Source organism: Eschrichtius robustus, chromosome 12 (genome assembly GCF_028021215.1).
Source record: "Eschrichtius robustus isolate mEscRob2 chromosome 12, mEscRob2.pri, whole genome shotgun sequence".
Classification (NCBI taxonomy): Eukaryota; Metazoa; Chordata; class Mammalia; order Artiodactyla; family Eschrichtiidae; genus Eschrichtius; species Eschrichtius robustus.
Window position 1 is genome coordinate 19,062,943 of NC_090835.1, and position 16,461 is coordinate 19,079,403.

At 44.7% G+C, this 16,461-nt stretch overlaps 1 protein-coding gene across 6 annotated transcripts in view; it reads left to right on the forward strand.

Annotated features, from left to right (window-relative positions):
* Window positions 1-16,461, forward strand: part of EIF4E3 (eukaryotic translation initiation factor 4E family member 3) — a 62,533-nt gene that overhangs the window by 35,132 nt on the left and 10,940 nt on the right. For all 6 annotated transcript variants that reach the window (XM_068558579.1, XM_068558581.1, XM_068558582.1 and 3 more), the window contains 3 exons: window positions 4,318-4,390; window positions 12,836-12,930; window positions 14,538-14,598. In XM_068558579.1, the coding sequence (XP_068414680.1) occupies window positions 12,905-12,930; window positions 14,538-14,598 (87 nt within the window). In that variant the 5' untranslated portion in view covers window positions 4,318-4,390; window positions 12,836-12,904. The remainder of the gene's footprint in view (window positions 1-4,317; window positions 4,391-12,835; window positions 12,931-14,537; window positions 14,599-16,461) is intronic.

Consider the following 16,461-nt stretch of genomic DNA (forward strand, 5'->3'; position numbering starts at 1 on the left):
ATGGGTCTTCTTAGGCTGTTTGTTGCACGTACACGGCAGGGTTTCTCAGCGTGGACTCTTGCCATTTTGGACCTGATCACCCTTTGTTGCGGGTGCTGTCCTGTCCAGCCCTGGCTTTGCCCACTCGATGCCAGCGGCACCCCTCCAGTGGTGATAACCGGAAATGTCTCTGGATATTGCCAGATGTCTTCTCCTCAGAGGCCCCATCACCTCTACCTAGATGAGCGCCCTTGGTCTGCAGAGAGAGGGTTTGGTTAGGGTTCTGTTGAGAGGTTTGGGTTTGTAACATGAAGGAAGTCAAAAGATTTTTTTAAAGATGTGAGAATGTACTGTATGTATGATACCAGTAAAAAAAAAAAAAAAAAAGTTTCTTTCATTGAAATCCACTACACACACTTCCCTTCCAGTTGCCGCAACTTTCTGTTAGAGGAAAAGGGAAGAGAGGGTTGCCGGCTGCCTGCTGCCGGGGCTGCAGCTTTGCCAGCAGCTGCCCGCACTGCTACTTTAAGAAACAGTAACTGTAGATGGTACGGCTTCCAGTTCAACTTTGAATCAGCAAGTCCAGTACAGACTGACCTGTTTACAAGGCAGATCACTTACCAATCTCGGCTTGTTTTCCATTTTAAAATTGATTTTGTGGATATGGCCCAGTTCTGTTTGCTAAAGATGGCTGAGGTTCAGGCACGAGGTATAGGCTTTTTAGTGTTTTCTAGTGACTGTCTGGATCAGATTTGGCTTGCAGGAGAATGGCTTTCCTTGCGCTGGCCAAGCCAGCCAACCATTCACTACTGCCAGAAGGTCCGACAGCATTTTTCTTATTTTGACACCTGGATATTCATAAAACTGTCCAGCATCTGGAAGGAACCTTGAAAATTAGAGAATCCAACCTCCTTCATTAAGAAATTAGGCAACTCATGGCACAGGGAGATCAGCTCGGTGCTTTGCGACCACCTAGAGGGATGGGATAAGGAGGGTGGGAGGGAGACGCAAGAGGGAGGAGATACGGGGATATATGTATATGTATATAGCTGATTCATTTTGTTATACAGCAGAAACTAACACAACACTATAAAGCAATTATACTCCAATAAAGATGTTAAAAAAAAAAAAAGACACTAGGCAAGTCATTTTCCATAGAAGCTGGCACGTTTCCTTTCAAACACCAATACATCAGCATCCTAAGATGTTAAGCAGAATAGAGCTGTTGTTGAGCGTGATCCTGTTGGTTTTAGCGAGGACCTTCTCTACCTTGATCTGATGGAAAGACTATTCGAAGAACATAACGTGGACACAATCTTGTATTAAAAGTAGGATTCAGCAAAACGGCAGCCTTGATGAGAACACACCAAGAGTCAATTATAAAACTCCGTTAAAAAATGTAAGTGTGTAGGGGCTTCCCTGGTGGCGCAGTGCTTAAGAATCCACCTGCCAACACAGGGGACACGGGTTCGAGTCCTGGTCCGGGAAGATCCCACATGCCGTGGAGCGACTAAGCCTGTGCGTCACAGTTACTGAGCCTGCACTCTAGAGCCCGCGAGCCACGACTACTGAAGCCCGCGTGCCTAGAGCCTGTGCTCTGCAACAAGAGAAGCCACCGCAATGAGAAGCCCACACACTGCAACAAAGAGTAGACCCCCCACTCGCCGCAACTAGAGAAAGCCCGCACGCGGCAACGAAGACCCAACGCAGCCAAAAATAAATGAATAAATAAATAAATTTATTTTTTAAAAAAAGTAAGTGTGTATATGGCTTGACTGGACGGTTTAGCAGTGAGGGGTAAAGAGCAGGAAGTCTCAGGTCACCTGTATGCAAATCAGGTTTCTGTGGCCTGAGGCACCTTATCAAACCTCTGTAGGCACCGGGCTGCTCAGCTGTAAAATGGTAAGAAATAATAATGACATCTGAATACGCAGGCTTGCGAGGATTCAGTGCTGTGATGAAGGTGACTTGCTGAGCACACAAGCAAGAATTCAGTCCATGCACGTCAGCCCCTGGCATTGTTGTCGTATGAAGCGCTGCCTCCTTGTTTCATGCTAGAGCCCTTCTTGGACTCTGGAGACTATAGAGGTTTCTTCAGAAACCTAGTGCAGTGAAACTGAACAGACCTAAATGACTTTGTATAATTGTCTCCTGCTAGAATATGAGTAAAAGACCAGAACGTGGAGACGGAGGCATTTAAAAAGAGGCATATAAAGCAAAGGTTTATCAGTGATTTTTTTTTTCTGGGTGAAATGGTGGTATTCTCATGTTGTATTTGCTTAAGTTGACATGTTGTATGAGGTGAACACTCAAATTATACTCATGCTAAACCATCATAAATTGAATGGTAGCTTTAAAAATTAGTAAAAATTCAAAATACACAGTTTTAAAAATGAAAAAATGCAAAGGACATTTCCTACCTTTGGATCCTTATACCACCCCCTCCCCCAATCCCACTAGGGAAAGAACCCTGTCTATATTCTGCTATATGCTTTGGGCAGCCAGGGGTATATCTTCCGGGCATATTTGGTGGAGAAGTCAGCTAAACTCTTCAAAGGAAGAAAAGTCAGTATTAGAATAAATGCCAGTAGATTTTCATAGAAAGGCAATAGATTGTTCATGTGAAAACCTACTCAGAAAAGGTTAAGGTTTGGGGGTTTTTTTTTTTTAGTTTTTTTCCCCAATCCTTTTGTAATTTAAATCCCAAACAGCATAAAACCTGTATCAAATAGCAAATTAGTATTTACCTAAGTCAATACTGTCGTACCCCGGGCAGTCCAGATAGAGCGACGGATGCATCGTGGGTCAGACGCCACCGTCGCAGGTGCTGATCCAGTGCCTTGCTCTTCATCACGTCCTGCAACGTAGCTATTTGAGGCTTCGGGTCTGGCGGCAGAATGCAGTCATGGTGGTGGTTGTGGATTTGCGTTTGTCAAACAAACAACGTCCAGCACACTCATAATAACTAGAAAAGAGTTGTAAACCTGGTGCTTTGGGGAAGATTTATTTATCACACTCCGCCCGCTCAACAGGGTCCCTTGTTTGCCTCCACACTAGCCCGTAATTATGCTTCCTTGTGACCTCCAGGCTAGGGAGCTGTGTTCAGAAGTGCGTCTTTTATATCAGGTTCAACACCCAGGTCCATACGACTGGTCCATAATTCCAGGACTGTAGTCTGCAGAGCTGTGCCCCTGGTGCCTGATGCTTGCCGCACACCTGGGCCTCGCCCTCTGCTCTGCCATCCCCTCCACCTCTGAGCGGGCTCAGTTTTGTGCACATGTCTTGCCAGGAAGTTCACCATCTTGAGGTCCCCTGGGGACTGCGTCTCGGAGGGTCAGTGGCTGGTAAGGAGCATTCCTTTTATAGATTCCAGATCCTGGTGGGTCAGCTGTGAGCTGGTGCTTGCTCCACACCGCCAGCCTCTTAGTTCTTACAGCCAGACATGGGGCTGTCGAGCATTACTTGAGTTTTTCAACCTTAGGCCTGATGTCGCTGGACCCCAACATTCCTGAGCGAGACCTGCTAATGCAGTGTAGGGAGAAAGGAGAGGTAGCAAGGGTGGAGAAGCTTCACTTCTGCAGATTGATGAGACCACGTCCTGTTACCCCCAAACCCAGGGCACGGTGCTGGGTAAAGCCCGTCGTCACAGCGGATGGCTCTTCTGGTGAATAAGCTGGTAGTATGTTGCCATCTAGTGGAACATACGGCAAACTAAAGATGAACGTATTCTGACCGCAGAGTTCAGCAGAGCTAATTAAATCCGCCAGAGAAAATAACTGAAAGTATTTTCTAAAGGCAGGTGTTTTGGAAACACGTGCAAATTCAAGTGAGGCGAAGGGTGACTTTTAGTAATCATGTTTTCTTAAAGTTGGCAAAAGGTCACCCAAGAGTTCATGAATATTTACCACCAAGGAACTAACAGATTTTTCAAACGTATAACCAGGTCAGGACCCTGCACGGTCATTGTCATTGTCACCTATACAACAGGCCCAGTTTCCTATCCAGAGTCCTAGGCCAAAAAGGCTTGGTTGCAACATGGTTATTTTTGTATTTTTTAAAATGTGATTTTAAGGTTTCCAATGTGTTTCTTACATTTCCAGTTTTCCTGTTAAACCTCCACAGGATAAATATGCTTATTTTTAGGAGACGCGAACACCTGACTTGACGAAGTAGGAGTTTCACATTTTAAATTCTAACCAGCATCCCAGAAGTGTCCGCGTCTGTGGTTTCAGACCTGATTTGTGTGAAGACCTGCAGACTTACATTACACTGTGGAATGTTTCATGAACACTGAAACATTTTCCTTGTTTCTTTGCTCTTTTGCTTCTGTTTGCTTAGATCCCTCCCTGGTGCCACAGCAGCTGAATGCGCATCAAATCTGAAGAAAATCTACACAGTACAAACGGTACAGGTAAGATCAAGAAACCTGCTGTACGTGGGACAGTTAATCATCCAACCTGAGACCTGTGGTGTGCTGGCAGCGCCCACCCGGGGCTGTGCCCTGACCTCAGCTCTCATGTCCACTCTGGCAGAGCAGCCCTCAGCCACGTCTACCCCAAAGGCCAGCTGAGCACGTGCCCGAGTGGCCTGCTGTTCTCTTGGTGACGTGTGGAACCTTATCGTCTCCCAGACCCTCGTGCCTCTGGTGTGGTTTTGACGATACCGCTCTGTGTCCTCATTTAAGCACCAGCTCAGCCGCTCCCTCTCTGGGCTCTGTTTGCCATCGGTGAGAGGCCCTGGCACCCACCTGCAAGCTTACTGAAGGTCACAGGGCAGGATAGTGTTGAGCCTGAAAGTGGAAGGTGTCGGACCCGTGTCCTACTCCACGTTCAAATTCCATCATCCTAAACTGGGCAGGGATCAGCCCTTTAATTTGTGTAAGACTGGTGTGATGGTAGCACCTGCCTCCATGGGTGGGTATGAGGACCGAACGAGATGATGTCTTTATCAGGCTTAGCAGGAGACCTGATACATGGTAGGTTGTCAGCAAATGTAAGCTCTTAGATCTCTTAGTTCTTTCTCTACCCAACTCTTAGGATGAACGTTAAAAAAAAAACCAAAAAACAAAAAAACCACCTGGTTTATTTAGTTGATCACATTAGTGTTTTCAAAGCAAATTCTATCAAGTTTCTCTCCCTCCTCTAGTTTAATACATTGTTGTACACAAGATAAGGCTTTTAAGGCTGCTTCATACTTGCATTGACTGTGTGTCCTGAATTTTCTAGAAGGGCCAGTTTTAAATCGTGTGTTCTGCCCTTAAATCTTTTAATGTCTTAGAAATTCCAATAGATCGGTGTCTCTTCGGCAGCCTCTCACTTGCACAGGAGTTGTGCAGAGATCTTTTTTCAGACACTTCTCCCAGTATCTGGTTCAGGAAATTTAGTACTCACGGTTATGCAGCCCCAGGAATCTGATTGTAAGGTGCCTCGTGTGGCCACAGAGGGCCCTAAGCCGGGTGTAAAGACGCAGTCCCTACCACAGGCTGTCTCTGAACTATTTGAGAAAATGACCTAAGCATGTGGAGAGCAGAATAACAGTGCTGTTGTAAATAAGCGTTCAGTGCCAAGTACAAGCGGTGTCACAAGACAGCACGTGGGCCACCGTCCAGAGGGACAGATGCTCTCAGAGTCCCGGAAGGGGTCCCCTTCACTTCTCCCCGTGGTGACATTATGGACCTTGTTACCTCTTCCCAGCACCGCTGTGTAAACCTCAGAGCACTTGATTCTAAAGCCTCTCCTCATGTAGAAGTTCTTAGAGCCCACTGATTTTTTTTTTTTTTTGAGGTCCTCATTAGACTTTTCCCACGCTATTGTGACATTGGATCATCAGAACTGTGCCTGGGATTCCAGGAAGACATTGGTAAAGTTACACCGAGGGATTAGTTTGTTTCCCTGACCCTGTGTGATGACAACAGAGCATTGGTTGAGCCTTGGTATCTGGCAGCAAGCGACATAGGGTCTTCAGGGACCAATTTAAAGTACCCAGGCCGGCACATACTAGGAAATACCTTCTTAAAAACTTCATTGGGATATAATTTATTCAGTAAATGCAGGTTTCTTAAGTGTAGAAGTTTGGTAAATTTTGACAAAGATACGCAAACATGTAACTGTCACCCGGATCAAGATTAAAAAATTCCATGCTGTCGGGAAGTCCTTCATCATGCCCTCTTCTTACCAGTCCTTCTTTTCCGGAAGCAACCACTATTCACATTTCTGTCACCATGCATTGGTTTTGTCTTGTATTGAACCTCATATAAATGGAGTACTATATTGTTCCTGGTTCCTTTCACTCCATACATACTGAAGGATCCAATGAATGAATGAGAAATTAATAAATGAACCACTCTCCTGTCACAGCAGACTGCTCACATAACGATCTGTTAAGCTGTAACCACACATTCTCAATGGCGACAAAAATTGATGCTTGGTGTGGCCAAAAAAATCATGCTGTTTTTATGTAGAAAGCACAGATAGGCATACAGTACATAAAGAGATATATAGTGGTGGTATTAAAGTTTCACAAGAAAATGATTAGGAAAAGGGCTCCTTCAACATAGGGGGATGATAATGAAACACTGCCCCAAGGGGTCAGGAAGTTCTGTCGTGTGTCTGATGTGTCTGTCCTCCTCCGTTTCTCCATCTGTAAAACAGGTGGTAGCAGTTCCTCCCCCTAGGGTTGAGCGAGGGTTAAATGAGATTGCGTAGTTCTTAGTAGCGCTTGGTACTTAGTAAGCCCTCAGCCGTTGGCAGCTTTTACGGAAGGTTGGATTCTACACTTCAGCTTCATCGGTTGACCGGGGAGGTTGTGGGCCTGGGTGTAGGGTGGTCACACTGCCTGGGTTGGTATCTCACACCTGCAACTTAGTAGCTCAAGCAAGTTGCTTAATTTCTCTGTATCTGTTTGCTCATCTTTAAGATGGGAATAATTGTGATACCAACTGCATCATGAGGTTGTGAGAATGAAATGGCACAAGGACGTAAAAATCACCTAGTAAGTGCTGGATGATAATAATGAATTCGTCTGCCGTTATTGGCCTGCTTCTATTGGAACATCTTGTTGTACATTCCTCAATCATGTTTTAAATCACAAAACTCTGTACCACTACTTCTAGATGATTTATTTCAAGCAGTCATTCCCCAGATTATACCACTGCAAATACCTCTACTTATGAGAATGTATTTAACTTGTCGATGAGTTTGGGGATTTCAGCCTGTGTCCTTAATATCTGTGAATAGTCCTTAGTATTTGAGAACTAGCCTGGGTGCTGATTTTAAAGTCATTTGAGGATATGCTTTTGCCCCACTGTCTTTTTATTTTGTGGTTAGATGTTGATTCCTGAACTCTTGCTCTGTCAGCACTAAAAAATTACATCCCTAATCATGTCTGTTTTTCCCTCATCTATGTTTAGATGCAGTGTAATTATCATGTGGTATTAATGATTGCTTTCCATCAGGACATATTGAATAATATGTCTTTTTGTACTTTGAGGCCCTCAGCAAATCAGAGATGCTGATGGGGGTGGCAGAGGAATTGTTATCCCCGTTTGTTAGCTGGAGGGGCTGAGGCTGGGAGGCAAGTGGCCCGAAACGTGGTAGAAACAGCCAATCATGCTGTGCTCTGGGACTGGAACTCCCTCCTTTTCTAGGTCCGTCCTCTTGCTTTTGGTCCACCCTGACTGAGGAGTGAGGGAGGCCTGTGTCTCCAGCTGTCCCACTGACCCCTGCTGAGGGCTCTCATCACAGCTGCCAGTAATGTCCTCTGCTTGGAGTTAAATTTATTCCCTCCTTACCTGCCTTTCTTGGAAAATCCCATGTTTCATCTAGATGTGTTTTCCAGGCACTTAATGATTCCTTTTACCCTTTTGTAAACATTTCCAAATTTTCCACATTTCTTCTGTGTTTTTAAGTCCTAAATGCATGCAGCGCGGAATAGAACACAGCTTCTGAACAAGCCTGATTTTACCTGTGGGAGAAGGCAGTTACCGGCCAGATACGATTTGCAGGGGAGTGCCCCCTTGCTACCACAAGACCAAAATTCCAGCCCTGAAAACTCATTCCTGTGTAGCATTCTCACCCACCTCAGGTATCACCTTCAAGGTTTTGCCACACTGCGTCCTGTTGTTCTGTGTCCTACGCAGTGGTCCCATAAATTGACCGACTTTTTACTTAAATTTACGGAAAACAGAAGCTTCATATTTCTTCTGTAAATGGATATCCAGCATCATTTATCATAAACAGAAGGTCTTCAGAGAGATATAGATACAGTCTCTTAAAATGAAGAGACTCTTCCTTATACACCTGTGTATGGCTGGTGATATCAAGGCATCATCCCTTATCAGAAGGTTGTGGAGCTGCTGTGCTCTCGCAGGTCATTAAGGTAGGACAGCAGATTGCTTTGCAAATCATTGGGAAAGGGGGGCTGTCCCTTTTGGGAGGAGAGGTTTTATAGGTCAGGACCGATAATGGAGAATGATAGATTGATTCAAAGTCCTTGCTGCCCTGGAACACAGCAGGGCAGCCCACGGTGGGTGGCATCCTGCAATAGAATGACCTGCAGTGAACCATTTGGGTGAAGGGATAGGGTCGAGGGAAGAAAGAGAGAAACTCCCTCCTGAAAAAAGAGAGGGAAAGCCCTGCAGGCAGGTCTACTTCATAGTTCTGTTTAGTGAAGCTTAGTATCGAGAATAACAGGATTATGTAGCTGTCATTTAATTTATTCATGGGGTACGCGATGGGATCAACATTATAGTCACAACCCAGTTGTGCAGAAACAGAACTGAAGTCAAAGTACCTGGATCCTCTGTCTGCTGGCATGTTGGCAGTGGCAGCCGTTGTACAGGTGGGGTGGGGTGGGGTGGGAGGTTAAATCTTGCAAAGTGAAAGTGATTCAGTCACTTCAGATGTAAAACTTGGTCTCTCAAGGGGGATCAGAATATGCCACCCCAAAAATGTCACTTTAACTTAAGAATTACTTTGAACTGAAGGCAGCTGAAAAACAGCAGACCCAGGAGGAGCTCTCTGACCTCCTCTATCTGCCTGAAATCAGGGCATAAATTACCCTTTTAAAGGTGACATAAATTTACATTTGTAAAGGTATCCCTTTTTCTTACCACTTGAGTCTGCATAACAAACCTACTAAGCAAATGTGTGTACCCTGTATTTCCTCAGCACAGTCACACCATATACCACCTCTAGGGACCCCAGACCCCCTTTCCTTTGTCTGGTCACTCTCCACAATTTATCATCCTTTGTTAAAATGGTGTATAAGCTTCTGAGTCCAATCACGTCTTTGGGTTTTCACCAAAGTGAAAGCCCTGTGCACTGAAAAATATTAACATCAATAAACATGTACCTATGGGCCTTACCCAGGAAGCCGAATACACACTGCTCTGCTGTTTCCCCCAACTTTTCTCCTGTTCTCTCAATGTGTGAACCCCACTTAGCTCCCTAACTCGGACTTTGTTTTTCATTCATTGACTTAACTGCGTGGTGAGAAATTGCCCACTCCCCCATCAGTCCTCCAAACTTTGGTTCTCACTTGAAGTCAAGCCCTTTGGAATGCAAAGCAAAACCCATTTCTCTCTCCACTACCTGGCTCTCCCAGGTCAGAAACACTTGGCTTTCAGCCTGTTGTGTCTGCTGTGAATTAAAAAACATCCACTAAGCTCTTCCTTGGTGTCCAACACATGTTGACTGAATAAGTGATGCCTGACTTCCCTCCCTCTCCTCGGGTTGTCATTAAGGCTTTTGAAAAAAACACTTCATTATTAGTAATAAACATTGTGCTTAGTTTTACTGAAATCTACTGTTTGCAGGCCACTTAGAATTAATTGTAAGTCTAAGGGCTTTTGAAATCTGTTTGCAAGGTTCTATCTGTAGTAAACTTTAGATGCTTTAACAAACATAAAAGGATGTTACGGAGAATATGACCAGGAATTAGTCACGTTTCCAGTGAAACAGCGCTTTCGCTTCCGCAGGGGAGGAAGGAGGTCTAAGGAGCTGTGTGATGCCGGGTTCCTTCCTTCAGCTCTTTTGCCATCCTACATGCTTGACGAGTATTCCACACACTGCGTGAGGTTTGCAATATGGAAACAGACTGACTTAGTGCCACGGACTTTCATGGGGCTCTTTTCAGTGAGGTCACCGCATATTTCACTCTCATTTTGTGTTCATGCAGAAACATGCAAATATGCACTTGAATAAGTACGTTAAGGTCAGGGTGAAGTCTCTCACTGTATCTTCTTGGGCTGTAATCTCCTCCTCTCAGATTTGCCAAGACTAACAAAATCAGTTGTCTGTCTGTGTTTTCAAGAGAAGCTTCTAAAGCTACACACTGTAGCATGATCCTTAGTGTGATTTTCTCACCTTTGGAACGGGAGAAGCATTTTGTTGTGTTTTCCAAGGTGCTTCAAACACTGGGTGAAAAGTTAGGATTTGAGAACTTTGGCAAGGGTGTGAGGGCAGGTGCTTTGGCCTGGTATGCCTTTTAGGAGACTTGAAGTTTGCTGGCACCAAAGTCCTCTTGGTGGAAGCAGGGATGTATATTCTAGCATAAGTGTGTCCATAAATTCTGCACAGGTCATTGCCACGTCACTGCAGAAGTCCTAGGCTAGAGCTAAGGCAGTGGCATAGTCAGTGTGATTAAGGGCACGTGCTGGTGGGAAAACATCTTCAACAGGTGCCCTTCACTCTGTGACCTCGTCCATGACCTCGTTACCTGGTCCATGGCTTCTAGGACTGGAGAAAGATGTGCCTAAAATATGTAGTAATATCTGCAGAGGAAATAGCTTAGTGGTTAAGGCTGCAGGTTTTGGAATCCAACCGCCTGGCCTCAAATTCCAGCTCTGCCTATTCACACCCACACCACAGGCTATTACTGAAATATTGGAGTAATCTTATTATTTGCACTGATAGCAAACCATTTATAAGGTGGGTATCTCCACAAAGACAGATGTCTGAGGTCTACTGTTACTACAGAGCTATTTTCAGTTACTTCCTACATTAGCACCGTTTTAGTATAAGGGACCCAAGGTATTCTTTTTGTTTGTTTATTTTTTGTTTTTTTCCTGACATTAAAAAAATTTTTTTTCTTGTCATATTCTTTTTTAAAATAACTTTTATTGGAGTATAGTTGATTTACAATGTGTTAGTTTCAGGTGTACAGCAAAGTGAATCAGTTATACATGTGTCCACTTTTTTTTTTTTTAAGATTCTTTTCCCGTATAGGCCATTACAGAGTATTGAGTAGAGTTCCCTGTGCTCTATGGCAGGTTCTTATAAGGTATTCTTAATAAATCTATTGTCAGGTGGTTTGTCTTTTTTTTTTTTGCCTTCAGTTTTATCTGATCATTCCCTGGTGCTGGCCTTGCAGTTAATTTGGCTTCAGTTTTTTTACAACGTGGGCTCAAACAACCCATAAGGATTATCATTCAACATCGATAAAATTTCCTTCCACCTATGCTGCTGCATTCATGATGCCCTTGGATTCATGTTTCTAATTGTTCTGTTGCTTGTTCTGGTCTCCTCAGATCCACTAGGAGACCCAGACAACCACCCCTGACTGACTTCACCACGCAGAGTGATGTTTTTCATTTGTATAGTAATTCTATGCGTAGAGTTCGTAGCGTAGAGATTCTTGGTGCCATTCCAAACAAACTGGGAAGGGTTTTCTTCTTCGTAAACTCACTTCTTGTCCTAATCCTGATGGTCATAACCACACAGTGGTGCTTGGGAGGATGAGTCTGTGTGCCTCAGTTTCCTTATCTATAAAACAAGAATAATAATTGTACCTCCTAATTAGGTTGTCGTTAAGATAAATTACAGAAACACGTAAAAGTCATAGACCAAATCCTGGCCCTATTACTGTTGCTTCTGTTACTCTCATTGTTGCTCTTACTCTATTATTTTTATGTAATTTGTTTCTGACTACCAGCCACCCTGTGTCTTAGTTCCAGCTGTTATAGCAGAATACCATAGACTGGGTGCCTTCAACAACAAACATTGATGTCTCACAGTTCTGCAGGCTGGAAGTTCAAGGTCAGGGTGCCAGAATGGTCAAGTCCTGGTGAAGGCAGTCTTCCTGGGCTTATAGACAGATGGGCATCTTTTCATTATATCTGCACATGGTGGAGAGAGAGGGCTAACTCTCTTCCTTTTCTTGTTGGGACACTAATCCCATTATGGGGGGTGGGGGGCCGGTTCCATCCTTATGGCCTAATTATGCCCAAAGACCCCACCTCCTAATTCCATCGTACTGGGGGCTTGGGTTTCACTCTGTGAGTTTGGAGAACACACAATCATGGAATTCCTAACACCGTGTATCTTGGGCAACTTGTGGCTTTGGCAGCTGAGGTATTCCCTTTTCCTTCTGGGAGAGGAAAGGAAGGGGACAGAGCACATGAGGTGATCCCTCCTTGCCTCCTCTGTACCCCATCCCCCAGTCCAAAGTGTAACACACTCTTTCTAGGCTTAGAAAGAAGACAGAGTCTGTGTCATAAGGAAATATGGTTCAGTACATATATTCAGCACTACAGGCTTTATTAGATGCCATATACCTGTCAGAAAAATCATTAGCAAGATCCTTACCCTGTTTCATGTGGAGACACATTGCATAGGGATGTTTGCTAAACCATAGCTTCCTGAAGCGTACAACTTAGCCTGCCTTCAGAAAAGAACATTCTTTAGTGTTATGTTACATTTTCTAGCAGAAAATTACAAGGAATACTGAGAAAAATCTAGTTTGAATGGATAGGACTTAATGAGAATCTGATTTTTCTTTAATGCATTATTAATTTTATAAGCTAGAGGCACAGTAAGTCAATACTGGGTGTATTAAACAAAGTGTTTTTCTTTTAAAGATATTCTGGAGTGTGTACAATAATATTCCTCCTGTGACTAGCCTGCCTTTGAGATGTAGTTATCATTTAATGAGAGGAGAGAGGCGACCACTTTGGTAAGTGTCTTCTGTATAGTTTGAGGTTAAGGTGGGAGGGAAATGGTTGTGAACGTAATAAAATAACTTCATGCCAAATTGGAACGCCAAAGTAATTTTCTCCTGGTGGTGTTGCAGAGTCATTTTAGCCATGATTTAATTTTGAAGTAGACCCCTTCCCTCTACCCCTTTCCCCGTGTGCTCCAGAGTGATGACCAGGTGTCTCAGCCTCCGCACATGGAGGACCCCATTGCAGTCTCACAATACATAGGTCCTCATTAGCTCGCTGAAGGTGCCACGCAGGTCTTTGTATGGGGGTGTGGCATCATTTGGGTTTCTTCTTTCACTTGTTCAATAATGACCTGGACAGTGGAGTGAAAAAGCTTATAGGCTGGAGGGGAGATGAGGGAACAGATGTGGTACCCACATCTATTTTATGAACAAAGATCATATAAACTCAGACATACCTCACGTGGACCACATAGAAAGTGTATGATACCGATCATGGCCCAGGGTCGAGGGGAAGGTGTCTTTTCTTCTTTAATAGCTGGAGTAGTGTTGAGGGTGGAGGACAGTAAGCCAGTTTGCCTAGGCTGGAGTCCCAATTAGTAGTAAATCCTTGCATCATGTCCCTCAACTGATCTAAGCCATTTACTGATTAATAAAATGGGAATATATCTTAGCTCTTTGGTAGCAAATGGCAGAAACGTAAACTGAGCCAAAAAGAAAAAAAAAGGGATCTTTTGGCCTCTGTAACTAAACAGTCTTCCGGGAGGGCTGATTTTGGGCAGATCTGGGTGCTCAATTCTTATTAGGAATCTGACACTCTCCGTCAGACTTGCTTTGCTTTTCTCTGCCTTGTTTTAATTTTCAGGCAGGTTCTCCCGTTTGTGGTGACAAAATGGCTTTTATAAGCTCCAGTCTTAAGCCCTACAAGTTTGTCAATGTCAGCATTCACCAGCTCCAATAAAATGCCAGGGCAGGCTCTCATCGGCCCAGTGTGGGTTGCCTTTCCATCCCTGGCCAATCATAAAGACTAGGAAGCAAACCTGGGTCATAAGCCCACCTTTAAAGCTAGGATATGGAATCAGCCATATCAGAAAGGGTCTGGCATAAGAGTAGGGGACAAGTAGCTCCTTAAAGGGAAGTTGGGGTGCTCTTGCCAGAAGAGGGAGCAGTTACTACACAGGGAAACAGCAGATGTCCTCTACCGGGGCTGAGTCCCCCATTAGGCTTATGACACAAGATTGAAATGTGAATCAGATGACGCGATGTCAGGAGCATGACATTGAAATGTAAAGGCCTTCACACATGTGAAGCACTTGTATTAGTTTGTCCCCCCCGGGTGGTCTAGGGAACCTCTCATCACCACCTCCTTGCGGATGAGAACCTGGTGTCCCATCACCTTCCCTACCCTTTTGACCCCTGAATCTCACTTTCTTCCCTCCCCATCTCCATCCCCTTCCTTTTTCTTTCATCTGCTTCTGTTTCCAGTAAAACGAACCGGGGAGAGTTTATTGCAGAATGCTCCATTGTTTTTTGTTTTTAATGTCATCCATTGTTAAACTAGATGTATGTAGAGCTACTTAATCCGTGATTGTAACTGTGAACATTGGTCTTTGATCCAGGGAAGAGGAGAGTAATGCAAAGGGTGGCGTATGGAAGATGAAAGTTCCCAAGGACAGCACGGTAGGTTTGTTCTCATCCTTTTCTAGAAGCTAAGTTCGGGGTTGTTGACTGCTTATGATGAACCTCTTGTGCGTTTTAGGCAGTCCGCCTGGTAGACTCAGAACGGGACTGGGGGTGAGAAATTCTATTCTGACCTTGGTGGTTTTCTGCCTTACACTGTCACCTTGAAAATATATTGTGAGTCTCTGTAGAAATGCTGTAATAGTGTGACTGTATCTTATAGTTCTGAACAGCGACATGCCTATAAACTTGACAGAAAAGCTGATTAGGGCTGTCACGTCCTCCACAGCCGTAACCGACATGTGGAAGTGGGTTTACGTTGTGAGAAGCAGGATCCTTCCCAGCAAAGGCTTCCCCACCGGGGCGACAAGCACTTCTGAGAACGACCCTGGCACAGAGAGTGGGGATGCGTGCGAGGCCTTGCATCTCACCGCTCTTTGGGGTTTCACGCGAGGCTGTGTCCAGTCTCCCTCTGGGGTTGATGAAACCCTGGTTGATGGCACGGCCTGCTCGGGCGCTGGTTGGCAGTGGTCAAGCCTCAGAAACCTGGGTTTCCCAGGAGTGGGCTGTAGTTCATTGTACTGACTGAAAAGAGCATTCAGATCTATTCTTAAGCCGCCTTTGAAGATGGATGAAAGGACACGTGCTGCCCAGTCTCACCTTTTCATGGTTTCTTGCATGTGGATGAGCTCAAAGGACTGAAACATCTCCAGGGACCCATAGGCTTGACCTTGCATCATTTCCCGATAAGCACAAACCTAAAGACATGACCCAGTTTGTTTGTTAAAGGTGCAAACTATCGTTAAGATGCGTAGCTACGAGATTTGGCTAGTATTTGGCATATATAATTTTTAAAACGTCAGGGGAGCAAACAGAAAACCAAGCAAGGCCTGTGAAGCTCTCTCTTCCTGCCCCCCTAAAAGGAGAGAAAGTTGGTTTGAATTTCCATAAGAACACGTTTCCCTTGCCATGTTCTTTATTTACTTGCAGTAGACATTGACTTCTGGTAGAAACAATCATGATGTCAGCGTTGGCTGAAAGGTAGCTGAAAGACAAGTTTGTCCTCCCTCCTTGTCAGCTCACTTGACCACATTCAGTCGCAAATAATAACGCTTTCACATCTGCACAAGTGTCCTCATCCCAAGCGGCTCAGCCCTCTCTTTGTTGCTGGCCAGTGGGAATCCGGTGGGTCAACCTCCTCTGAATTCACAGCAGGAGAGGGAACGTCCCCTTCCCCTAACTTCCTCTCAACACTCATCTTTGTTCCTAATAGCGTAAGAGACTGCAGACGAGACAGATAAAAAACAGAAGGGATGGTTTCTAGGTGGGAGACAGGTAGACCAGAACGGAGGGTCTAGGAAAGAGAAAAAACCCTCCTTGAGAGTGAAAAGTCATGCTGGTTAACTGCTGTGGTCTTGGTTAAAAATTCAACGAGGCTGCTTTGAGCTCATTAGAACTTGATAATACATACTCTTATTATAGTTAATATATAGTGGGCGCCTGGTCCAGAGCAAACACGCAGCTGTTTATGGAATGGATCTTACATCTCCAGTGCTGTTGTTGCAATCACAGTACTGAGCCCGTCGAACGCAACATTTGTTGACTAATTTGATGGTCACAACAGCCCTGGGAGGTCGGTCCTATTATTATTCCCTGTTCGCTGAAGGAAACTGATGCTCAGAGAGGCTAATAGCCTGCCCAGGGTACAGCTCTAAGCCGGCTGTCAGGATTCAAACCCGGTTCTGGTGGAGTTCAGGGCCTGTGAACCATGACAAGGAAGAGATACGGAACCAAGAACTTTTCGAGGAGGAGTAACTAGAAAGAACTTGGAGGCCTCCAGTTACCTGTGCGTGGATGCTGGCT